We start from the raw sequence: 26,972 nt of genomic DNA, 5'->3' as shown, positions 1-26,972 counted from the left end.
ATTCTCTATCCCCTTTCTAATGATTCCTAACATCCTGTTTGCTTTTTTGACCGCCTCTGCACACTGCGTGGACATCTTCAGAGAACTATCCACGATGACGCCAAGATCTTTTTCCTGACTCGTTGTAGCTAAATTAGCTCCCATCATGTTGTATGTATAGTTTGGGTTATTTTTTCCAATGTGCATTACTTTACATTTATCCACATTAAATTTCATTTGCCATTTTGTTGCCCAATCACTTAGTTTTGTGAGATCTTTTTGAAGTTCTTCACAATCTGCTTTGGTCTTAACTATCTTGAGAAGTTTAGTATCATCTGCAAACTTGGCCACCTCACTGTTTACCCCTTTCTCCAGATCATTTATGAATAAATTGAATAGGATTGGTCCGAGGACTGACCCTTGGGGAACACCACTAGTTACCCCTCTCCATTCTGAGAATTTACCATTAATTCGTACCCTTTGTTCCCTGTCCTTTAACCAGTTCTCAATCCATGAAAGGACCTTTCCTTTTATCCCATGACAGCTTAATTTACGCAAGAGCCTTTGGTGAGGGACCTTGTCAAAGGCTTTCTGGAAATCCAAGTACACTATGTCCACCGGATCCCCCTTGTCCACATGTTTGTTGACCCCTTCAAAGAACTCTAATAGATTAGTAAGACACGATTTCCCTTTACAGAAACCATGTTGACTACTGCTCAATAATTTATGTTTTTCTATGTGTCTGACAATTTTATTCTTTACTATTGTTTCAACTAATTTGCCCGGTACCGACATTAGACTTACCGGTCTGTAATTGCCGGGATCACCCCTAGAGCCCTTTTTAAATATTGGCGTTACATTAGCTAACTTCCAGTCATTGGGTACCGAAGCCGATTTAAAGGATAGGTTACATACCTTAGTTAATAGTTCCGCAACTTCACATTTGAGTTCTTTCAGAACTCTTGGGTGAATGCCATCTGGTCCTGGTGACTTGTTAATGTTGAGTTTATCAATTAATTCCAAAACCTCCTCTAGTGACACTTCAATCTGTGACAGTTCCTCAGATTTGTCACCTACAAAAGCCAGCTCAGGTTTGGGAATCTCCCGAACATCCTCAGCCGTGAAGACTGAAGCAAAGAATCCATTTAGTTTCTCCGCAATGACTTTATCGTCTTTAAGCGCTCCTTTTGTATTTTGATCATCAAGGGGCCCCGCTGGTTGTTTAGCAGGCTTCCTGCTTCTGATGTACTTTAAAAACATTTTGTTATTATCTTTGGAGTTTTTGGCTATAATCATGATATTTATATGAATGGGTTCATTTGTGAGCCTGGTTATCTATTTATTAATCAAAGATAAATCAGCACAATACAGAGAGGGAAACAGTCCTGCAGCATCTAGTCTGTCTCAAAATGATTACAGAAACTGTGGGTATGTCTACACTACCTGCTGGATCGGTGGGTAGTGATCGATCTATTGGGGATCGATTTATCGCCTGTAGTGTAGACATGATATATTGATCCCCGATTGCTCTCCCGTCGACTGCTGAACTCCAGCACTGTGAGAGGCAGAAGCAAAGTCGATGGGGGCGCTGCCGCCGTCGATCCAGCACCACGAGGACATGAAGTAAGTAATTTTAATTCGATCTAAGATGCATCGATTTCAGCTACGCTATTTTCGTAGCTGAAGTTGCGTATCTTAGATTGATCCCCCCCAGTGTAGACCAGGCCTGTCTGTTTTACACTCTGCTTGTTTATAACAGATGGAAGATCCCCAAATTCCACTGTATTAGCACAACAATTTCATCCTTTTTCTTATCTGGTTCCATACATGGTTTACAAGACACAGAGGTGTCTGTACCATCCTAAACCAATACAGATAATTATCCATTCCTGGCAGATGGTGCATATCTCACAAGCCTCACCAGAACATACATCTTAGTTTCTGACAGATTGTACACATACAAAGAAAAGAGCTACATATACAAAAAACAGAGATTGCAACAGTTCAGTTACTAGTACTTTTCCATAAAATTTAAGTATGAGAACAATTCTTAGTTCTACAATTCAGCATAAATACAAAGCATTTTAGTAATATATAATATGCTTTGTCTTCTATTAGTTTTTTAGTCGCACAACACACCTTATCCAATTATGTCTTGTAACTACAGCAAAAAAGCAAATTACATATTTTAGTTAGAACTGGTTTCACAGTCCAGAGTACAGTTCCATTTCTTATGGTGAAACGACTGCTGCTGCATCAGCACTATAGTTTCATAGGTAGTAGCTTTCCACTTCACTTTTGGTCTAGCCCATAGAGTGGTACCATTCAGTTCAGGCAACAATGATGTGATGTGTCTTTTGTGATAATAAACCAGCTTTAAAGTTTTCAGTAGTATTCTTCTTGAACTCTTTCATCTCCATGGTAATTTTTGGGAAGGGTTGGAAGACCCCAGTTTCTGATTTTGTCCTGGGAACCCTGAAAACCTCAGCGTAGTTCAGAGGGAAAGAGATAAAAATTAATCTCCACATACTAAAGGGAGGGTGGCTGTTTGTGGAGGGTGCAGGGGGGTGGGCAATATTGTGGAAAAATGCCTCAACTGTTCCCAGCTGAGATCTTCCAGATAGCAGGGTGATCATTTGTAAAGACTGACAAAATGGCCAGTGTTGGTATGGGGGGTGTCCCACACTTTTCGTGGTGGTGGTGGTGGGGTTAGGTAGGACGCTACCCCTTGCACCTGCTCTTGGGGCACCAAGGGCCCTGATAGTGGCCCAATAAGGTGATAGAGGAGGGAAGTGGGGAAGGGGGGTTTGGGTTTGCTCCTCATTCTGAGCCCCAGCCCCTCTCAACCCCTGTGGGTTTCTTACCCTCTTCCTCCTGGTAGGGTTACTGTCGGTCCTTTATGCTGGGGGAAGGGAGTCTCCCTGCTCTGTTGAGGCAGGGTCTCCCTTCCTCCAGTTCTTGGGTCTTTCAATTCTCAGCAACACATCTCCAAACTCCAGTCCTCTCTCCTTCCTCACTCCACACTCCCTGAAGCAGAGGTTTTTTAATTAGGTTCCTGACAGGGCCTTAATTGGCTACAGGTGTGCCAATTAACTGTATTAATGGTCCCTAGGCTACAGAGAACCATGCCTTAATTAGCTTAGAGCTTATATATCTCCCCTCTACCAGTCTCCCACTGCTCCCTGGCCCTGCTGTATCACCTCCTTGGCGTCTTCAGCCAGGGGGATCTGCCAGTAGCCTTTTGTCAAGTATGGGACCTTGCCTAACTTATCCACTGGCTCATTGATACGTGGTGTCGGGTAGGAATCAAATTGGGATACCTTGTTAAATTCTGGAAGTCATGACAAAACCTCAGGGTACTCTCAGGCTTGGGGACCAAGACAATAGGGTTTGACTACTGGCTGTGTGATTCCTCAGTCACCCCAAGTTCCATCTTCTTCCTTACTTCCACCCTAATTTCTTCTCTTTTTGCTCCTGGTATGTGATATGGTGTTATCGTCACCCTTGCTCTGGGACAGATTTCAATGTGGTGTTGGATCAGCGTCATACGGCCTGGTTGCGTGGAGAACATGTTTTGGTTCCACTGAATCATCTTGATGACCTCTGTTTGTTGTTCTGGGGCTAATTTGAGGGATATCCTTACCTGCCCTTGTGTGCCATCTGCCTGGGGTGGAACAGTTGAGGCAGGATGGCCAGGCACATCTCCCAGTTGAGCCAGGGTTTCAGTAAATTGACATTGTAGATCTGCTCTGGCCTTTGGCAGTCTGGCTGCTTCTCCTTATAATTCACCTCCCCAATGGCTTCCACAATCTTATAGGGTCCACACCAGCTGGCCAGGAGCTTGCTTTCTGTTGTTGATACCAGGACCCATTCTCCTGATTGAATTTCCATGTTTTTGCCCGACAGTTGTTGTAGGTTTTCTGGGCCTCTTGTGCTTTCTCCAAATGCTCTCATACTATAGGGGTCATTTGGGCTATTCATTCTCTCATCTGGGCCATGTGTGGAATGACATTCTTTCCTAGGTGGGGTTGTTCCTCCCATTCCCCCTTTGCAATGTTTAATATGTCACATGAGTGGTGTCCATACAGTAGCTCCAAGGGGGAGCATACAGTAGATGTCTGGGGAACTTCTCGTATTGCAAACATCAGGTATGGTAGAAGGGTCTTTTCCATCTTGGGCCACCACCTTTCGATCATACTCTTGAGAGTGCAGTTAAATCACTCGACCAGACCATCTGTTTGGGGATGATAGGCTGAGGTGTGCAAGGCTTGGATATGGAGCAGGGTACATAAATCTTTCTTAACTCTCGACATGAAGGGAGTCTCTTGGTCTGTCAGGATTGCCTTAGGGATGCTTACCTTAGCAAAAACCTTGACCAGTTCTTTTGTGATCACCTTGGACATGGGGTTTCTTAAAGGAATGGCTTCGGGGTACCGTGTAGTGTAGTCCAGGTTGATGAGTATGCTTTGGTGGCCCCAGGCTGATCTTTCTAGTGGGCCCACTAGATCTATGGCTATCCTTTCAAAAGGGACTTCAGTTACAGGCAAGGGTACCAATGGGGCCCATGACTGAGGCTGAGGGCCCTTAACTGAGGTTGGGGGCTATGAAGCTGGCACTCTGGGCATGAGGTGCAATAGTGCTGGACTTCTGCTCGTACACCCAGCCAGTAGAACCTCCTTAGGACTCTATCCAGGGTCTTGTCTGCTCCTAAATGTCCCCCAAACAGATGACTGTGAGCTAACTCTAATACAGCCCTTGTGTGCTTCCGTGGAACCTAGAGCTGTTCTGCTACTTCCTCCTGGATTGGCACTACCCAGTACAACAGATCCTGCTTGATTTTATAGTATGGCCCTGGACGTTTGGTTTTCCCTTCTACTGGCATGCTGTTTACCTCTACTACCTCTTCCCTCACATTCACATACAGCGGGTCATAGGCTTCATCCTGCCCAAAAAACTTGGCGTGGGACCGATCTGGCCTGATTCTATTGGATTGGTCTCCCCTCCATCCCTTGGGGTGCTTCCGCTCATGCTGCGGGGGCTGTCTCTGGGTCTCCACTGGTCTGTGCTTCCTTGAGGTTTCCCTGATGGGGCTGCCTACCAACCAGGGCAGCTCTCTGGTTTGCCACCAAAATCCTGGTTCCTAATCTTTTATCTGCCTTCCTTCTGGGCACTTTCTGGGGGTGAAAATTACTCGGGAAAACCCAGCAAAATTGGGGTGGGGCCATCCATAGGTGCCTCGATCTCTGCCTGGAGCTTACTGCCATCCCCTAACTCAATGGGGGAGGGGAAGTAAGCTCTCAAAACCCAGGGATGTCCCTGCCAATTAAGGCTGCATAGGGGAGCTTGGGGACCACCTCTGCAGTCATCTTGGTAGTGTTCCCCTGTATCTCAATCCATATTGGACACACGTCACTCCAGTGCTCTTGGCCCGGCTCAGTTGGTCTTGCCTCACTTACCCTCTTCCCCCTGGGTAGGGTTACCCTTGGTCCTTGATGCTGTGGGAGGGGGAGTCTCCCTGCTCTGCTGAGCCAGGGTCTCCCTTCCTATGGTTCTCAGGTCTTTCAGTTCTCAGCAACACACTTCCAAACTCCAGTCCTCTCTCCTTCCTTGCTCCACATTGTCTGCCTGAAGCAGGGTTTTTTTTTAATTAGGTTCCTGACCGCCTTAATTGGCTACAGGTGCTCCAATTAACCTGTAGTAACCTTCCCTAGTCTACATGAAACCATGCCTTAATTAGCCTAGCACTTATATTAGGACTGTTGATTAATTGCAGTCTGGGGCGGCTCTAGACATTTCGCTGCCCCAAGCACGGCAGCATGCCGCGGGGGGGCGCTATGCCGATTGCCGGTCCCGCGGCTCCACTGAAGCCGCGGGACCAGTGGACCCTCCGCAGGCACGCCTGCGGGACGTCCACCGGAGCCCTGCCTGCCGCCCTCCCAGCGACAGGCAGAGCACCCCCCGCAGCATGCCGCCCCAAGCATGCGCTTGGCGTGCTGGGGCCTGGAGCTGCCCCGATAGCAGTTAACTCATGTAATTAACTCAAAAAAATTAACTGTGATTAAAAAAAATTAATTGTGATTAATCATACTGTTAAACAATAGAATACCAATTGAAATGTATTAATATTTTTGGATGTTTTTCTACATTTTCAAATATATTTATTTCTATTACAACACAGAATATGCTCACTTTATATTATTTTTTATTACAAATATTTGCACTGTAAAATGGTAAACAAAAGAGATACTATTTTTCAATTCACCTCATGCAAGTACTGTAGTTCAATCTCTTTATCGTGAAAGTGCAACTTACAAATGTAGGGTTTTTTTTGTTACATAACTGCAATCAAAAACAAAACAATGTAAAACTTTAGAGCCTACAAGTCCACTCAGTCCTGCTTCTTGTTCAGCCAATTGCGAACACTAACAAGTTTGTTTACATTTACAGGAGATAATGCTGTTCACTTCTTATTTACAATGTCTCCAGAAAGTGAGAACATGCATTCCCATGGCACTTTTGTAGCTGGCATTGCAAGGTATTTACATGCCAGATATGCTAAACATTCATATGCCCCTTCATGCTTCAGCCACCATTCCAGAAAACATGTTTCCAAGCTGATGATGCTCGTTTAAAAAAAAAAGTGTTAATTAAATTAGCAACTGAACTCCTTGGGGGAGAATTGTATGTTTCCTCTTCTGTTTTACTCACATTCTGCCATGTATTTCATGTTATAGCAGTCTCAGATGATGACCAAGCACATGTTCGTTTTAAGAACACTTTTTCATGGCAGAGTTGACAAAATGCAAAGAAGGTACTAATGTGAGATTTCTAAAGAGAGCTCCAGCACTTAAACCAAGGTTTAAGAATCTGAATTGCCTTCCAAAATCTGAGAGGGACGAGGTGTGGAGCATGCTTTCAGATGTCTTAACAGAGCAACACTCCGATGCAAAAACTACAGAACCCAAACCACCAAAAAAAAGAAAATCAACTTTCTGCTGGTGGCATCTGACTCAGATGATGAAAATGAACATGCATCGGTCCACTCTGCTTTGGATCGTTATCAAGCAGAACCCATCATCAGCATGGACACATCTTCTGGAATGGTGGTTGAAGCATGGAGGGACATATGAATCTTTAGCGCATCCGCCATGTAAATACCTTGCAATGCCGGCTACAACAGTGCCGTGTGAATGCCTGTTCTCGCTTTCAGGTGACATTTTAAACAAGACGTGGGCAGCATTATCTCCTGCAAATTGCAACCAAACTTGTTTGTTTGAGTGATTTGGCTGAACGAGAAGTAGGACTGAGTGGACTTGTAGGTTCTAAAGTTTTACATTGTTTTATTTTTGAATGCAGTTATTTTTTGTACATAATTCTACATTTGTAAGTTCAACTTTCATTACAAAGAGATTGCACTACAGTACTTGTAATAAAAAATAAATATAAAATGAGCTCTGTACGCTTATATTCTGCCTTCTAATTGAAATCAATATATTTGAAAATGTAGAGAACATCCAAAAATATTTAAATAAATGGTATTATATTATTGTTTAACAGTGTGATTGATCGTGATTAATTTTTTTAATCACTTGACAGCCTTAGCTTGTATATCTCCTCTCTCCCACTGCTCTCTGGCCTTGCTGTATCACAAGACAGGCCAAAGTTGTGCACATCATTTGTGCGTGAGCATATACAATCTGGTATCCTCTTCTACAAAGCAATACGTGAATTCAGCTTTGGTGTAATGCATACAGTTACCAGCCTGTGTGCTTTTTTAGGTGTCTATATGAAAATGCACCCCTCTTGCACTTTATTTTCATGCTATTTTATTTGACTCATTTATATTACTGCTTTTTTTGAAACACATCATTTGACCTTGTTCTTACTGGAGTGTTGTTTTTTAACTGAGTTTGATTGGCGTAATCTCTGGAGGCAACCATGAGGCAGGAGAGAGGTCTCCATATAACTTTCTTTGGCCCCCTAAAACTTACTGGTCATGTGTGGCCCTTGAATGGGTAAACAAAAGTGCAGAAGGGACATAATGAACTTCCTTTCTCCCTATCCATCTGTATAATTGCACAATTACTGTCTCCTGAACAGAAGTTCTCCTTGCTAGTATCCTTAGGGAGATATCCAGCCATAAGGACCTGGGGCCAACCTACCATCCTCCCTCCTTCTGGACCAGATAAGCACAGAAGTTATCTCATACTGCAGTGTGAAGGGAAGCGCCAGGAGGCATTCTATCAATGGGAGGCAATTATGTCTCTACCAACCCAAATTAGACTAGTTGAGCCTTGCAGTTTGTCATTACTTTTGATTTAAAAAACAAGAATAGGTTAATAAAAATCAGCTTTCAGTATGAGCTTGCGTTGGAAAGGTTGCTGATGATGTTGGGTAGATATTGTAATTGAGTGAGACTGTACACTCTCATTGAGGAAGAAAGCCCTGAAATTTTTGATGGTGCTTCCCCACATTGTTCTGGCAGTGGGGAGAGGTTTGAAGTCCATTTCATAATGCACAGGGATCTGCACCAGAAAGTGGCATCATAATTAGCTTCTTTGTCAGTCTCCTAGAGACTGGAATTGAATGGGCGGAAAGATTGATCTACTCTCTCATCTCAAGAATATTCTTGAAACACATTGTTTGGATGATGGGAAGGAATCTTACATGGCTCCCACCTACACTTGTCCTCTTATGTGGGGTGAGGGCTTTGGTATCCAGGGCTGTTTGACACTCTGCACACCACTGAAGCTCTCTTTGAAGAAAAACCATTCTCTTGTAAATATTTTGATTTTTTTTTCTTGATATTTTTGCAAATGTGCCACAGGTAATGGGCCAGTTTAAGATACCTTTAGTCATAACAAGAGGTACCTGACTGTAGGAATGGTTCCATAGGTGTCATTGAAAGGGTGGCAAAAGGTGGCCATAACATTGTAATTCAAGTGGTTCAATATTTTTTCATACTTTCAAACTAAGTTGTCTTTAGTTGTATCTCAAGATGTTCAGTAAATGCCCATTACACCCAATACCAAAATCAGCATTTTGGCCAGTAACTAAACTGTACAATAAGTATGCCAAGCTTTTCTACTATCGAAGAGTAAAGTGGAATCCTTACAAATTCTCTCTCACACACACATGCACACATGAATTACAAATTGGACCCATATGGAAATTTAAATATTTACAAAGAGTTTCGTTATTATACAATTCCATTATGTGCTAAATTTCCTGTGTACTAGAATTCCCTTTTCTTTTTTCTTATTCCTTTTTTCATTCCTAACCCATATCAAAATTATTTCAAAAGAATTCCTTCACTTTTCATTGAGTCGATTACATTAATATACAAATAGACCCAGAAGAGCTAGAGATTGCCCATGCAGCTCTATGAAATGCTATCTCAAGGAACAATGCATTTAGTCAGATGAACTATTTTGTTTGCCGTTACAGTTCCCTTTTGGGAAGAGACATCAATTTCATCTGTGATCAAACTTGTAATCAGAAAATGGCATAAAATTAATTATGGAAATGCTATTCAATTTCCACACACTATTAACAACTGACAACTGCATGATGATCACATTAATATTTGCACAGAATTTGTGACTTTATTCCAGCACACTTAAGGACAAATTCAGAGCTGTTGTAAAGTCCATGGAATTAGCACCTGCTTACCCCAGTTCTGAATTTACCCCTTGGATTTTAAAGGAAAGTAGTTTGACCTTTTGAAATGATTTTGATATAAAAATCTTTGGTACAAATTCTACTGTTACACCTGTGCAACTCCCTTGAGGTTAATGGGCTGGACAAATATATTTGAAGACAAAATTTTGCCCTTTGAGTGACATGATGTATTTACTTGAGATTTTGAGCTGTAAGTTCCAGTTTTCTAAAACTGGAGAAACCTGGCTGCCAACTTCCGCATTAATCTGCATTAAACTGCAGGCTACAGTTTTATGGAAATTCTTACAGCAAGCCCTAAGCCTTTTTAAAATGTACAATGATGGTTTCTCCTTTTTATTTATTGCATTGCAGATTTTGGACAAAATTGAAGATGTCCAGGAGCTAATATTCACTAAAGAACCCGACTTGTTGAGAGCTCTAATTCCTGTTCAAACAATGCATCTCACCATCATTGTAGCCCATCTGAGAACAGAAGAAGATGTGAAAAAGTAAGAATTCTTTAAAATAAATGCAAGGCTAACTTTTAAGATGACATATACAGCACTGAATAACTACTTTTACCAGGGCCTAGATAAAGGTTTCCTTTTCTGCTTTTTTGAAACAGTATCTGGCTTGCTAGCTTATTGAATGCATAGCCAAGAGCTTCTTACATGAACTCTAGGTACAGTGACTTTGGAGTTTGAATTTTTTTAATTAATTCATTCATTAAGTGGTGGAAAGTGAGCAGCATGTGTATTAACTGTATTGTTGCTTTATGATCCTTTCCTATAGAGTTAAATGAAGGAAGAATGTAAATGTATCTGTACAGAAAAGCTCATGGAAGTTATTTGGCAACCACAGACTTTTGAAAAGGGGTGCCTTCTTGTGGTATCTGGAAAGCCTTAGCAACTGGGATAGCTTAGTATTCTATAAAACATTGAAAAGAGAGGAGGAAAAAAAATTGAAACGTGGTTGGTACAGCTTGATAGGGAGCTATATATTGACTAGCTGTAAGACCGCTTTGAATATGCATTGTTGGGGAGCCTAACTAATTGTAGGTTAAAAGCTGTGGGGGAAGGCTCCCAGATTCTACGGCCTAGCTGACAGACTCCAGCATAGTGGAAGTAGGAACTGGACTAAAAGGGCATCCTTTCCTGTGTGCCTGCTGAAGGAAGCCAAGGTTAATTACTCCAACCTGAGCATTAGGACTTTGACATGACTAGCTCATATGAACTTGAAGGTGTTAAACAGGGTCTACATTGATATAAAGGGGGATTTTCAGTCTAGTTAAGCAAACTCAGTTGAACTAACTTTATTGGAAGAAAACCTGTCTCTTGTGCCTGAAAACCTGTTATCATGTTCTGGGGTGCAATCCAGACCAGTGACACATTGTATCACTGCCACTCTGTAATCCTGAGTACCTCAAAATGCTCTGCTGCTGTGATTCTCTTCTCTGGACACAGGCAGTATCCTGAGTGGCTGTGTGCTGTGCAGCCCTGGTTTATCTCCCTGACCACAGCAGCCTGCCTACAACTCAACAGCCTCTCTAATCTCTATTATCCAGTAAACTTATGCAGGGGTAACCCCAACATACGTCCAGTCCTGAATTCCCTCCCCACCAATCATCTGTCCTGGAGTGAATAGCCTTCTCTTGGAGCACTCAGAGGAATAATGAGGATTGTTTTCTCCTTTAAAGAGACAAAAGCTCATCACAGCTTATTAACGTAACTGAGGTAAATACACCTTTCCCTTCAAGTACAACATTGAACTGGTATATTGTAAAAATATAACAAGTTTATTAACAAGAAGACATGGGTTAAATGATACCAAGCACAAGGAATAAAGCTAGAAAGGGTTACAAACAAACAAAAGTGAAATATGCTTTCTAGAGTCTAAGACGTAACTTTACCTTGAACAAATGCTGTAGCTTGTTGTTTCCTTATCAGTCTTTGGTTCTGAGATACTTCAACCCCCTTGTTTGAAGGATGCATCTTTCTCAGCTTGGAACAGCTCTGGCTTCTGTCTATCTAGTAATGGATGCCAAGCTGGCGGCTCCTCTCTCTCTCTCTCTCTCCCCTTATATCTTCCTAAGCCTCATGAGTCTGAGGACAAAACACTATGACTTCATGCTGTTCTCCTCTTCCTGTGGTCTTCCCTGTTAATTTGTATGTAAATGGGTCTTCCACTGGTTTTGGTCACACCTTGCTTAATTTCATTGAAAACAGGTAGATAGCTGCCTTCCCTCCTGTCTTGGAGAAAACCTGTTTTTCCCTGTGTTTGGTCACAGACGTTAAAGCATAATATCATGAAGTGTTCATATTTCCACATACAGTGTTCACATATGCATTTCACAATTATGTTAATCACCAGTGTGTCATTAGCTTTCAGAAAAGACCTTACTTGTTCCATTTTTATTATACAGAAATATTTTTATACAATCAGTTGATTCAATTGCTTATCATTTAAGGTTCAGTCCCCCTGTCTTTATAGCCCAGACAATGTTTCTCTGTCCTGCTGGGAAGTAGATGCTAGGCTGCCTTTGCCCAACTTAATAGCTTTGTTTACCATCCATTGTTGTCACTGCCTGATGACAAACAAACTAGTACACATTCCTTTGTCTAGGGCAGACGGTGCTTACTGCATTGCTTGCCAAGGACATTTTGAGAACATAATTCTAGCACTTATTCATAACTGTTTGTACCCACCTTTTGTACCCATCCATACATCATGCAAGAATGTTAATTATGAATGACTTATTAGTTTTCTAATGAGATCTTACGTGTCATCTTTTAGATACAGATAATGACAACAGTGTGTTAAGTGTAGTCTGTCAGGCCTGATGAGCTGCTGACACACAGCAATGAATCACAAATGCATTTCTGTGTCACACCCATCAGACCCAAAAGGACATCATACATCTATTTGGCTGAAATGGGCATTTCTACTGGTATAGCTTTTTTGTGGGGCTGGGAGAAGAGATGTGAATGCTCTTCTGAGAGTTCATTCTGCAAGGGAATAGATTATGTAGTGCATTTCAGTAATAAATTCCTGCCCTTGCTGTTGGCAGGGAAGGCTGTTCTCCAAGAGGATAAGAGGGTGGTGGAAAGAGGCAATCAAAATATGAATCAGACAATTACAGAAGTGATTGGAGCTAAGTAGTACTAATGAACTTTAGAAAAGAATGGACATGTGCCTGTAATACAAAAATAACAGGAGTAGCTATTGAAAAGCATATCTGTCTTGTCAAGTTCTCTCCATCCTTTATCTTCTGTTTGCTTATAAAGATGTACTAAATAGGTCCAGTTCCTACAGCAGGTATTCTGTACTAGTCACATGAAAGACCATTTCATTTGGTCTTAATTAACAGAGGTCTATAAAATCAGGGCTGGTGTGTAGAAAGTAAATAAGGAAATGTTATTTACTCCTCCTCATAACGCAAGAACTAGTGGTCCCCCAATGAAAGTAATAGGCAGCAGGTTTAAAACAAACAAAAGGAAGTATTTCTTCACACAACTCACAAGTCAACCTGTGGAACTCTTTGCCAAGACTATAACAGGGTTCAAAAAAGAACTAAATAAATTCATGGAGGATAGGTCCATCATGGGCTATTAGCCAGGATAGGTAGGGATGGTGTCCTTAGCCTCTGTTTACCAGAAGCTAGGAATGGGTGACAGAGAATGGATCACTAATGATTACCTGTTCTGTTAATTCCCTCTGAAGCACCTGGCATTGGCCACTGTCAGAAGATAGGATATTGGGCTAGATGGACCTTTGGTCTGACCTAGTATGGACGTTCTTATGTTCTTACTTGGTAGGTTTACTATTTCACTCCTCATGCCAACAATATATTTGAAGAAGCAAACCCAGCCTTCGAGAGAGGAAATGTCTTGCCCTGTTGCAAAAATCTCTCTAGCAAATCCCATTGTATCGCTAGTTTGGAGGACAGTATCAACTGATCTGAAGGATGGGTCACTGCAGTGCTGGTAGTTGATGATGAGCATGCAGAATCTTCTTCAAAGGGCTCTTGCTGCTCCCCTGTAAAATATGAATCAGACAATTACAAGTCCTAATGAGCCAATAATTATGCTATTATAATTGGAAAAATAAGATTCATATAATATTGAAGACTGTTTGTCCATAATATGGATTAGTAGCTATTGGGATTCATAAAAGTGGCTTTTATATAGGCACAGAAAATGCTTTCCTAATGGGATTAGTGTGGACAACTCCTATGCACAACATACAGTGGATTTCACAGCCTGTCCTAGCTTTCTATAACATTACTTTACTAATTTTTATGCAACAAAATCAAATTTGTTGGCATGTAATTTGCATATGGTGTAGTGTTCCATAACGTTAAATGGGGCTATAATAAGTCAAAGTAAACAATAGTTAAATGTCCCTAAACTGCTGTGATGTAAGTACATAATGCTTTATCTTGGCTGACACACCAGGGATTGAACCAAAGACCGCCAGAGCTAAAAGCATGATTTTCTACAGCTTGAGTTCAAGCCAGGCTTTATAGCTGGGGGCTCTACAGAATCACATCTGCACAGAGAAAGGAATTTTTAACACACAGTGATCCAGTGGTTTACATCTAGCTTATGTCAATCCCCCCAAAATAACATAAAACACCTATTATTTTAAAAGATGCATCATCTAGACAGTGTATTAGTTTCTCAGTGCATTAAGGCCCTGATTTAGCAAGTTACTTTTAGGCATGTGCCAAACTTTAAGCATGTGAGTAATCTAATTTTGATGGAGCTGCTAGTGCTTAGTTAGGTATGTGCTTTAATACCTTGCTGAATCAGTAAAGGCATAAAGCTCCCACATTTGCACTGACCTGACATTGTAGCAACTTTAAGAATGCTTTCCTGGATTTGTAATGTATTGGGTCAATGATCCAATAAATGTACTTCATTTGAGATAATGGATTTGTTTTGATTTAACAAATAAAATCATAAAATAACAGAATATCAGGGTTGGAAGGGACCTCAAGAGGTCATCTAGTCCAACCCCCTGCACAAAGCAGGACCAATCCTCAACTAAATCATCCCAGCCAGGGCTTTGTCAAGCCTGACCTTAAAAACCTCTAAGGAAGGAGATTCCCCCATCTCCCTAGGTAATCCATTCCAGTGCTTCATCATCCTCCTAGTGAAAAAGTTTTTCCTACTATCCAACCCAAACCTCCCCCACTGCAGCTTGAGACTATTGCTCCTTGTTCTGTCATCTGGTACCACTGAGAACAGTCTAGATCCATCCTCTTTGGAACCCCCTTTCAGGTAGTTGAAAGCAGCTATTAAATCCCCCTCATTCTTCTCTTCTGCAGACTAAATAAGCCCAGTTACCTCAGCCTCTCCTCATAAGTCATGCGCTCCAGCCCCCTAATAATTTTTGTTGCCCTCTGCCAAGGGCAGCTCTAGTAATTTTGCTGCCCCAAGCACGGCGGCACGCCGCAGGGGGCGCTCTGGCGGTTGCTGATCCAGCGGCTCCAGTGGACCTCCTGCAGACGTGCCTGCGGAGGGTCCGCTGGTCCTGCGGCTCCGGTGGAGCATCCGCAGGCATGCCTGTGGGAGGTCCACCGGAGCTGCGGACCAGCGGACCCTCCGCAAGCACGCCTACGGGAGGTCCACCGGAGCTGCCTGCCGCCCTCCCGGCGACAGGCAGAGCGCCCCCCGCGGCATGCCACCCCAAGCGCATGCTTGGCGTGCTGGGGTCTGGAGCCGGCCCTGCCCTCTGCTGGACCCTTTCCAATTTTTCCACATCCTTCTTGTAGTGTGGGGCCCAAAACTGAACACAGTACTCCAGATGAGGCCTCACCAATGTCGAATAGAGGGGAATGATCGTGTCCCTCAATCTGCTGGCAATGTCCCTACTATACAGCCCAAAATGCCATTAGCCTTCTTGGCAACAAGGGCACACTGTTGTCTCATATCCAGCTTCTCATCCACTGTAACCCCTAGGTCCTTTTCTACAGAACTGCTGCCTAGCCATTTGGTCCCTAGTATGTAGCAGTGCATAGGATTCTTCCGTCCTAAGTGCAGGACTCTGCATTAGTCCTTGTTGAACCTCATCAGATTTCTTTTGGCCCAATCCTCTAATTTGTCTAGGTCCTTCTGTATCCTATCCCTACCCTCCATCATATCTACCACTCCTCCCTCTTTAGTGTCATTTGCAAACTTGCTGAGGGTGCCATCCTCCAGATCATTGATGAAGATATTGAACAAAACTGGCCCCAGGACCGACCCTTGAGGCACTCTGCTTGATACCAGCTGCCAATTAGACATGGAGCCATTGATCACTACCTGTTGAGCCCGACGATCTAGCCAGCTTTCTGTTCACCTTATAGTCCATTCACCCAGCCCATACTTTAACTTGCTGGCAAGAATACTGTGGGAAATAAAGAAAGAAAACAGACTAATTCAAAACTGTGTAACAGTATGGCTCAACCTTCACACCACAAAGTCCAAGTTCATTCTTTTGGGATTTTTTCAGTTCTTGAGCAGCAGTTTATTAGAGGTTTTGCATATTAATGACTTGATCACTATGAAGCACTAGCAACAATGTCAGGCAATTTTTTTAAAGGGCTCAGTCAGTACATACTTAAAGTTATTAATTCTCTAATGTATCATGGGGTACATAAACCACTTGCACATCTTCTAGTTGTAATCAAAGTGATTATATCCAAACTTATAGTGAAAATACACTGTGCTTTCATGTCTTGTGCAATACTGTGGAATGACCTTCCTGCTGAAAATCAATGGATCATAACAATCCATCATATCTCCAATGTCATACCCTCCAGATGATTATTTAGCTGTCATGTGATCTCCCTTTTTGAGTGTGAATTTTATTTATTTATTTTAAGGGCTGTTGTGGCACTGGAGCAGAGCAAAGCTAAAGTGGAAGCCATTTTGCAGGGTAAACTCTTTAACATGACATTTCATGGGATTGGGCAATTTAACAACCAAGTGATATATGTGAAAATGTCAGACGATGAACAGCAAATGTTAAGCAAAATTGCAGGTGAGTATCTAAACAGATTTACCATTTGTGTAAAATAACTCTTGTTTGAGATGGTTTTTTAGGCTGGTTTTTAAATGATCGGGGTGGTTGTGACTTCTGTGCTTCGTGTTTCTTTAGAAGGTGGGTGGAGAAATGTACCCTGGAGAGGCATTTTTAGTAGTCAAAGCATAAAATTTAGAATAACCAGACTGCATAGAAACTGATGGATGGATAGACTAATTTCTATGCAGTTCAAAAATATGGGAAAACTGAGTCACAGAAATGTTAACTTTTGAAGGTTGCAGAGCAGGGAACAGAAGACAGTTCTCCTGACTATTGTGACTTTTGGCTCACTCTGCTCTTTTATGTGTGGGTCTTTAAGATATGACCTTAAGAACAGGGGTCCTATCCACTCTAATAGACCATAAACATCGCATGACATTTTCTTTTTGAGAGTGGATATTTGCCCCAGTGGTGTTAACGAACATTTCCTTTCCAAGTTGTGCAACTTGCTTGTAACAGTTGTTAACCTGTCTGCTACCATCCATTAGGTGGCTGTATTTCAGTGGTTGTGTATGGGTGGAGTTTGTAAAGCACTTTAGGATCCTTTAGGATATAGGTGCTTTAGAAGTATAATATAATATTCATAATAATAATTTGTTTATGATGTACACATTTTAATACATTTTTCTTTCTAAAGAAATTGGCTAGAAATTGATTTATGAAGAACTAGTAATTAAAATGAATGAAATCTTTATTTTCAGGGTTGGAATATGATCCATTTAAACAGTGTCATTTGCTAAATTCAGAATGGCTTTTCATTCTTTGCTTAACTTTCCAAGAGCTATTTTAGCCTGCAATTCAGAGCCTAGTCTAAGTATCCTGGGTTCCCAGTTCTAGCAGAACAGAAATAATCAACATGATCTTTTTTTTCTTGGCTAAATTCATACTTAGCAAAAAAAAAAAAAAAGCTTCTTCCAACACAGAATTAATCCATGTGCTCATATATAATTTCTGTCAAAATATTCCCCCGTTAGGAGGGGAGTAAATGTCCACAGTTAGTGAAGAATAAGAGGATGCTGTGTAAGTCCACTAACCTAGATGTCAGTTGTCTATCCTTTGCAAAGTTCTGCTTGGTTTTATGTTGCTGAGGCAATGAAGTTAGCTACAAAGTATATTCATTATTATATTTCCTTCAGGGCAAAACCCTTACTCCTTTTGAATTCTGAAATCTTGGCTTATAGCAATTTTGCTTTTCCCTTTTTAATTATTTTTCTCTTCTGTATGAAGTAAGCAGATAGTATTGCATCCACATGGGAGATGCCTGTATCTCTTAAGCAGACCTGTCTGCTTCTCTATCTCTATGCAGCTCTGCTGAATGAAATTAGCCACTTTACTTTCCATTACCTTTTGCCTGACTCTGTAGTCTTCATTTTCCTTGATTATCTCCATCCATAGCAGAGGATAATTTTGGACCAAACCAGCTGTGCTTTTGTTAAAAATATTCTAACACTGTCCTCACTCATTTGGATTAGATCTTCAGCAAATTTCACCATATCCAAACTGTTTCTTTTTTGATGTGCTTCTGGCACATTTTGTCTGTGACAAAATTATTCTGATTGGGGTTAAGTGAATCCTCATCATGTGCCCCTTTTACTTAATCATCCACCAATCTGGATACCATCTAAATTAATGCTCCTTTACTTCCTCGGAGCACACAGCATATGCTTGAAAACCTACCGAAAAAGGGACTGCGTATATTGTTCTGTGCAACATCCTCCTAACTTGCATGCCCTTCTGGTCTGTTTTAGATTAATACATGTGTATCAGGGAGAGTATCAGAGGGGTAGCCATGTTAGTCTGGATCTGTAAAAGCAGCAAAGAGTCCTGTGGCACCCAGGGGTGGCACCCAGGGGTGGCTCCAGACCCCAGCACGCCAAGCTCGTGCTTGGGTCGGCATGCCACGGGGGGGGGGGTGTGCTCTGCCGGTCACCGGGAGGGTGGCAGGCGGCTCCGGTGGACCTCCCGCAGGCGTGCCTGCAGAGGGTCCGCTGGTGCCGCGGATTCGGTGGAGCGTCCGCAGGCACGCCTGTGGGAGGCCCACTGGAGCCGCGGGACCGGCGACTGGCACAGCGCCTCCTGCGGCACGCCGCCTTGCTTGGGGCGGCGAAATGTCTAGAGCCACCCTTGGTGGCACCTTATAGACTAACAGAAGTTTTGGAGCATGAGCTTTCGTGGGTGAATGCATCCGACGAAGTGGGTATTCACCCACGAAAGCTCATGCTCCAAAACTTCTGTTAGTCTATAAGGTATCAGGGAGAGGATTACCTGTGGTGAGATCCTGTGTACCAGTCTGTTCTTTCTCCTCTTTTTTTTCCCCCAAAGAAATGACTAACTCTCTGATCCTGAGTACTTCAAAATTCAAAACCAAAAATAAGTATTCCAAAAATGGTCTTCTCCCTCTTCCATCAGTTGTCCAGAAGGGCAGTCAGTCCTTTGACTGCCTTTTCCTTGTCCAGATGCTGTTCCTGGTCCTCCCTCAACAACCCTAAAGGTTTTTTTTTTGCAGTCAGTATTATTTTTAGTGCCAATCAGTACTGCTATACAACACCAACCTTCAGCATATAACTCTAGCACAGGCAAAAATGTGCTAAATTTTGTCAGCTCCACACGTGAATGTTTTGTGTACCTTCCCCCTTTTAATGATAGTAAGATTGTCATGACTTTTAGAATTACTAAAATATTGGGCTTACAGATTCCCATTTGTGCTCCCTGCATGGGTAACCTAGTATTTTCAGAGATTCTGGAAACTTGGCACCTCGTCCCAGCAATATGACCCCTCCCTCTACCCCCTTAAGAAGAGAATAATTTTGATTGCAAACCCCAGGCATGTGCTTTCAGTGCTTGATTTTTTTAATATCTGATTGCACATTGATTGCCTGAACTACTTCAAAATTGTCCGACCATGAGACAACCTGCCAGTTTTTTGTACTGTTCACTCAGTTACCAGCTCTTGCTACTGAGAAAATACTCAAGAAATTGAATATTCCATATTTTTATTCTCCTTTATCCACAATTTTGATCATCTTCTTGCATATGAGCCTTGAAAATATGCATCAAAATATCCTCTTTCAAAAATATCTGAATAAATGCCTTCCAAGTTTGTTAGATGATTCTGACATTGAACAATTGGTGAATTTGCTGTAGAGACGAAAAACAATATCCTTCCTTCACTGCATGGTCACGCTTGCTTAAAAAAATACATTGCCTTTGGATGTGGTCAGGCTGCATGAGGGAAAACCCGCTCTGTGGGAATGATTATACAAGCAAAATTCAAACAACTTATTACCAGCTTCATCTGCTTCAATGTGCCCTTATTGACTCTGCATGTTTTTGTCAAGAAGGTTTTCATTGGAGTTGGTCAATGTTTTTGAAATTTGAACTTTCAATGCAACTTTAATTGGAATTCCAACATATGGGAATAAAATGTCACAAATCTTTTTCCTATTTGCTTTAACCTGCTCTCATTCTAATATGCCGGAGTTGGTCTCTAGGGAGGTGTTACTGTCTCCTGACATGAAATGTGATGCCCTAAAAATCAGTAGTCATAGACCTCTGGCTCTGTTAAGGACATTTTAATCATAGGTACTTGTTCTGTCCACTCTATACAAGTAATTTGAAATATTTAAGAGTGAAACTCTCACGATTAATTGGCAATACATTAGAAAGTGCTCATTTTTGTCAAGAATAAGGCACTACTTAAACAAGTTATAATTTTCTTCCATGCATCAAATGAATATAAAATTGAGCGGCGCTAAGGTTCTGTAATTACTGACTCCTTCAAAGTAGGTTAAGCGGAGTTGCCTAAATTTGCCAGAAACCTTCTTTAGAGTATTCCCCAGAAGTGGAATCCACAGGTGCTTTAAGTCACACTTTTAAATTGAATCTAATCCTGGTGAAATTCAGCATTAGAGTGACTTACAGGTTATAGATCAGGCCAGACGATTTCTGTTATCCCTGGGCGGCAGGGCTCTGGGCTGTTAGCTGCTAGGCACTGACAGTCGGAACAGTCAATAGAGAGGTTGACTCAGTGTCAGTGTAAATGAAGTACGTCGACCTATGCACTACACCTCTTGCAGAGGAGGAGGTATTAGGTCGGTGGCTTACATCAGTGGGAGTAACATTGTAGAATAGATGCTTACAGAGTTAGATCAACGTAAGGCAGCTTACATTGACCTAACTCTTCAGCATAGTCCAGGACTCAGTCTCAATACCTAGTCATTCAGTCATTGACCTTTATGATGAAACTAGCAACAGGTTGATCAGTCATGATGAGCCCTTTGTGATGTAGACACACGCAACCCAATCCATAAGCCACCAAATTGCCAAAGTCTTGACTTTCAGTTCAGTAGCAATGCAGAGGTGAAAGGACTGGTTTTGGTTGAATAGCGGAGGAAACTATTTACAGACATGTTCACAACTTACATTTCAGTTTGGGCATGTTTCAGGTTCTCATGTTCACTTCCATCTTGAGAACAGGTTTTGTTCTTATGAATGTTTGGAGAGGGGCTTCAGTGAGCATGATCTTGCATATTCTCCTGCACTAGTGTGTGTTCACACTGGAAGTGCTTGTCCGGCCACTCCTTATGTATTAGTTTTATGGTTTTGTGAGTAAGAGTGTTAAGAAACAAAGGGAGACTAAGCAATGAGAAAAATGTGTTTTTATAAGAATAAAATTAAGTACTGATCAGCACTAGTGAGGAGGAGGGGAGGAAAGAGTATTAACGGGGAATGCTTGAGATGTAGCACAAAGAGCAGTCCTTTGACTGGAGACACTTGAGGATTGTTCTAACTCCAGCACATGGAGATATTATGTTTGCAGAGTGGCCAGATGTTGAGGTAAGGGAGCAGTAACTAGAGAACAAATGCCTTATGTAGGATGGGACACTTTAACATATCACTTTTCTAAACCCAAAGCCAGAGACTTGATGCTAACATTTAATCAAATGAGATGCAGAATGGCATGGGGCAGCTCCTTTTTGCAAGCAGTATCTGGGACACAGATGGCTGCTAAACTGTTTGGGGACTGTGGCTTACAAAGATGGAGATGGACAATGGGAGATGGGTGAATGCAATGAATACACTTGTCAGACATGTGAAGTCCTGTTATATAGCACATAATACTTAAAGGTCCACATTCTGCACTTAGCCAGAGCCCTAGCACTGAAGCAATTAATGAGAGAAAAATATAAGGATAAGGTAGGGGCTCCTGCTACACCACTGTTGTTAGGTGTTGGAGGGAGTTGCATGTTGCTTCTGCTGATTTATTGGGCAGGTGTGGTTCTTCAGAGTACACCCTGAATATAAAGAAAGTGGGAATAATTCTATGGCAGGAACAACAAGGAGTCTGGTGGCACCTTAAAGACTAACAGATTTGTTTGGGCATATTTTTTACCCATGAAAGCTTATGTCCAAATAAATCTGTTAGTCTTTAAGGTGCCACCGGACGCCTCGTTGTTTTTGTGGATACAGACTAACACAGCTACCCCTCTGATATCTCTGGCAGGTGATGTGATCTGGGACAGAGTGATCCCGAGGGAAAGAAACCTTAAAATCAACTCAGCCTGAGAAAGAGGCTGAGGCTGGAGTTTATTTAGTGTTACTTTGGAATTTTTTTAATAAAACCACACTAGATTCCACATAATTCCCTAGCAGTTTTGCTTATTTTTTTTGCCAAGGAAGAGTGTGTGCTCTCTGCCAAATCTGTTTAATTGACATTGTTTAATTGACAGGTCTGAAAGAAAGTAAATGATGGAGCCCCATTCAATCTATTTAATTTGAGAATAAAACATTGTTTTTAATTAAATGCCCCAATTTTTAAATGCCCCAAGGGCACCTATTTGTCCTTTCCTTTGTAAATAACCTGTTTTAAAAAAAAAAGGTATCAAAGCAATTGTGACACTGCCTTCTCCAAAAGGTTTTCTTTGAGTTCTGAGAAGACATGTAGCCAACAGCAAAATCACCTTTCAGTGGAAATAGACACTTTTTCTCATTAGCAAAGCAGTTCAGAACCAAACAGTAGGAAACATGAGCATTTCATATCACTGAGTATTCATTAATGAGAAAAGAGTGTATATGTAGAGTTTAAGGGTATAAAGGAATTGACTTTCCTTTATTGTACTGTTCTAACTGTAATACTTACTTTTGATTCACAACCCTTTTTTGCCATTGTGGGTAATCTGCCAATTCTCTCCCCCCACATTTCAAGCTTCTATTTCATCTTCCTGCTCTGCATGGGAGTGTGGGTAACCTTCCACTTCATTGTTTCCTCCACTTGAAGCTGCTGGTATTGCATACTGTTTCTTGTGGGGTTGACATATGCACCCACATCCTTGAACTCTGATTATGGGAAGGCCATGCAAGGAGAGAAGTGTCTTGTTTCCAGTCTCTTGAACTTAGGAGAAGTTTGACTCCAGAGCCAAGCTTTGTATCTCAGGCCCATTTCTAGTTTTACATTTCACTTTTATTTTGAATGTTGAGACGAATGAAGAAATGTAAACCATGGCAGTTTGGCTAGCCATGGCCATATGTAGTGTTTCGTATAAGAAAACGATAGTCTTTGACGATCTCTCCTGTAGATAACTGTCTCTTCTCACTCACTTGTTTACCAGAAGCTGTGGAGGGATCTTTCAGTGAAATGGGTCTCGATATTACGGGGAGTAAGGACTTCAAACCACACCTTACATTTCTGAAGCTATCCAAAGCACCTGCATTGAGAAGGAAGGTAATTAAGTTGATTTAAATTCTTCCCATTAGGCTTTGTTTTAAAGACTCCTCTGCAAAAAATAGTCTTCATTGTAATTCATGAAATACATAATTTCCTAGCTCTGACTATGCTGTTTTGCAGACTGGCCAAAATGGAGGATGCATTTATGTTCATACCCAACTGAGAGAGACAGTGTGTGTCCTTCCTTCATTGTGTAAGCTTGTAGTTTGTAGAAGGTATAGTTTGCTTTTGTTGCCATGGCCGATATCACTGTTTAACTGCATCCACACCAACAGGATGGCTTTTGAAAAACATTTGTCTGGAACAAGAGTAATGTCACACTGAAGCCAAACTGCTGGTTTCTTTTACAATATAAATATATGATGTGCTGATCTAACCTTTACTGCAACATGGCATGGGATTTGGCTGTTTTTATCACTTACAATTAAAGTGAAAAATAACTCTGTGATTAGTTTATTCTTTCCCCAGTGGAATATTCTCCTGTTAGTTCCCAAGAATAGTTCTCATATTTATGAGGTCAATATAATCCCAAACTAATACACTGAAAGTACATGCACAAAGAAAACAGAAAAAAACTATAATAGCAGAAGAAAGTGACCTTGTATTTGTGTGCATCAGGTGTGTCAGATTGACTTGATGTTTGCCTTTAGTGTATGAAATATAATCCAGGCTAGATAGAAAATATCAGAAGTTAGAGCTGATGGTTCTGTGCTGGAAATCTTGGTTTTTTAATTGTCTTTGGGGGATTATACAAATACAGGCACTATCGATGTCACATTCTATTTTTCTTTTGTATTAATGTGTAGTCACTGTAATTGACTTCTGTCTCAAAACTATGAAATTTGCTTAGCAGCACCTTTAGCTTTAAAATAAATAAATGGATTTTAATGAATATATGTGTCATTGTAAACGGATAGTGTTCAGTAATTTAACACAGCATACAGTATTATTTTCTAGATAATTGTCATCTTTTGAGCAGGAATTTCTCAAGATTTTTTTAAAGTCTACTGGAAATAGAACTTTTAATTTGGCAGTTGTGAACAGTAGAGCATCCATCTGTGTTTTAAAGATCAATGCTGGCATTCCTGTAATAATGCATTATTTTTTCTGTCTGCAAGATTATTGTAGGATGAATGTTTTGAAAGCCAATTAAGGGTCTAATCCCCTGAAGTGCTGAGAACTTTCTGAGAAGAGTTGAAGGTGTTCAGCATATTGCGTAGGTCATGTCTAAGGTTCTGATCCTATAATCTGATCTATCTGGATGGTCCCTTGTTCAGGGTCTGATTAAGACATAGTCACAATATGTCTGTGCTTTAAGGTCATAGCCTGTGAGGAGCTGAGATCAGAATTTCAGATTTCATTTATAAAAATATTTGATAACTGCTGCCCATCTGAATCTGCAAACAGCCTTAAACACAATAGCTCCAAGAGGTGTGAACTGCCCCATTCACCATAACTCTGAAACCATGCCACCAGGATCTGGCCATGTAGGGTGTCCTTAGGACCTATGATTGCCTCAGTTCAGTCCTGCTGTTATAGAATGCTAGCAATGTAGGGCTGGAAGGAACTTGGAGCAATCAAGTCCAGCCCCCTGCACTGAGGCTGGACCAAGTAAATCTAGACCATCCCTGACAGGTATTTGTCCAACCTGTCCTAAATAACATCCAATCTCCCTTGGAAGCCTATTCCAGTGCTTAACTACCCTGATAGTTAGAGAGGTTTTCCTAATATCTAACCTAAATTTTCCTTGCTGCAGATTAAGCCCATTACTTTTTGTCCTACTTCAGTGGACATGAAGGTCAACGGATCACCGTCTTCTTTATGCCTAAACATAGTCCCAATTAAGTCAATAAGGTGTGGCAAGGGCATAGGATTTGCTCAGGCAGATCAAACTGGAGGATCAGGGTGTATATATGTGAAAGATCTGACATGAGAACTGAGAAAGTGTGTGTTAAGAATTAACTTGATTTTAGAACCGTTTTGAATGAAAATGTAATGGTAAAGAAGGGACAGAGAATGGACTATCTTGAATTGATCCATTACTAGTGACTAAAGGAAAGAAATGAATCTTTATAAAAATCAAGAAATAAAGGACAAAATTTTGTTTTAGCTATTATGATGCCATCTACTGGTTATAATTACATTTTTCATATAATAAACTACCACTTCACCATTATACCAAATGCATCTTGAGTGCTTCTTATGTGAAGTTGGAAAAATAATTATAACCTGGTCATATATTGAGAATATTTTATATTACCAGTGGCTAGTAAGATGTGTGGCATGGATAGTTGTCAAAGGTCTTGTCACTTAGAAAAGATTAACTTTTGATCCTCTTTCAATGAAACACTTTTGCAAGCACTAGCCTTTGTCTTCATGGAAATAGTATGTTATCATGTAACAAAAGACTTGTAGGTGCAGGCTGGGTGTGTTGGCTGCATGCTATTCAACTCAGCTACTACCAAATGAGCAACTGTCAACTGGGCAAGTTTGGCTGGCAGCATCTTTGTGCTAATGTAAGTTACAGGGATAGAGCTCATTTTCTCACCACAGTCCTTTTAACCATAGATGGGAAATGAGTCAAATGGGACACCTCATATGTTAAAGCCTGATGTTATTTCTATTGAAGTCAATGAGTCTTGCTATTGATTTAGAACATCATCCAGCACATATTGAACAACCTCGAGAGAGCCCCCATCACTCTCCCAGGAAGAGCAGTGAGGAATATGTCCCAATATATCTCCGGGCTTGTCTACACTGACAGTGCTGCAGTGGTGCTGCTGTAGTGCTTAGTGAAGATGCTACCTATGCTGACAGGAGAGCTTCTCCCATTGGCACAGGTACTACACCTCTGTGAGAAGCTCTCCTGTCAACATAGCACTATCTACACCAGCGGCTAGGTCAGTAAAACTACGTTGCTCCTAGGTGTGGGTTTTCCATGCCCCTGAGCAACATAGTTATACTGGCATAAGTTCCTTGTGTAGACTGAGCCTGAATTTGATAAAAAGTGATAAGAGAACATTAATGGCTCTTAGCCAAGGCTGTAGTGGACTCATCAATCTCTACTTGGGCCAGGTGGCACTATAGAGGGACAGATTTTTTTGTGGGGTTACACAACATCACAACATTATTTCTAATACAGACACTTAGAAGTCTGCCCATGCTACTGTGCACACAAAAACACAAATTCTGCTTGCAAATATAGATTGCACATGTATTTTTGGTAACTGAATGCACAGAGGAAAAGTCTCACAACTTTACTCATCATGGTAACTATTCACACAGGTTTACATACATCTGTCCTTATTTTTAAATGGCTAGCCTGTAACGTCTAATATTTTAACAGAACATTGAATTTTGAAGCTCTCTTTCTGATTCCTACTCCAGCATCAAAGTGACTTTGTGACTGTTTTTACAATTCTCATGACACTTCCATGCTGCAGACTATGCAAATTTTCTGCACTGTAGGCACCATTAGCTGTAGACTTAGAAAGTAAACTGTGAAGAATTCTTTATTTTCATATATGTTGCACTCTCTTAA

At 41.3% G+C, this 26,972-nt stretch overlaps 1 protein-coding gene across 10 annotated transcripts in view; it reads left to right on the top strand.

The window, feature by feature from the left end:
• The window catches only part of LOC120398708 (putative uncharacterized protein DDB_G0271606), an 85,592-nt gene that overhangs the window by 28,552 nt on the left and 30,068 nt on the right, over positions 1-26,972 (top strand). For 3 of the 10 annotated variants that reach the window (XM_039526287.1, XM_039526281.1, XM_039526279.1), the window contains 3 exons: positions 10,012-10,148; positions 16,508-16,665; positions 23,316-23,428. In XM_039526287.1, coding sequence (XP_039382221.1) covers positions 10,012-10,148; positions 16,508-16,665; positions 23,316-23,428 — 408 coding nt within the window. Of the gene's footprint in view, positions 1-10,011; positions 10,149-16,507; positions 16,666-23,315; positions 23,429-23,551; positions 24,299-24,549; positions 24,580-26,972 lie in introns of those variants that run through there. The other 7 variants (XM_039526286.1, XM_039526288.1, XM_039526285.1 and 4 more) reach the window with 7 other exon arrangements.

This window comes from Mauremys reevesii, linkage group 2 (genome assembly GCF_016161935.1).
Source record: "Mauremys reevesii isolate NIE-2019 linkage group 2, ASM1616193v1, whole genome shotgun sequence".
In the NCBI taxonomy this organism is placed as follows: Eukaryota; Metazoa; Chordata; order Testudines; family Geoemydidae; genus Mauremys; species Mauremys reevesii.
This window is presented reverse-complemented; position numbering and strand designations above follow the sequence as displayed.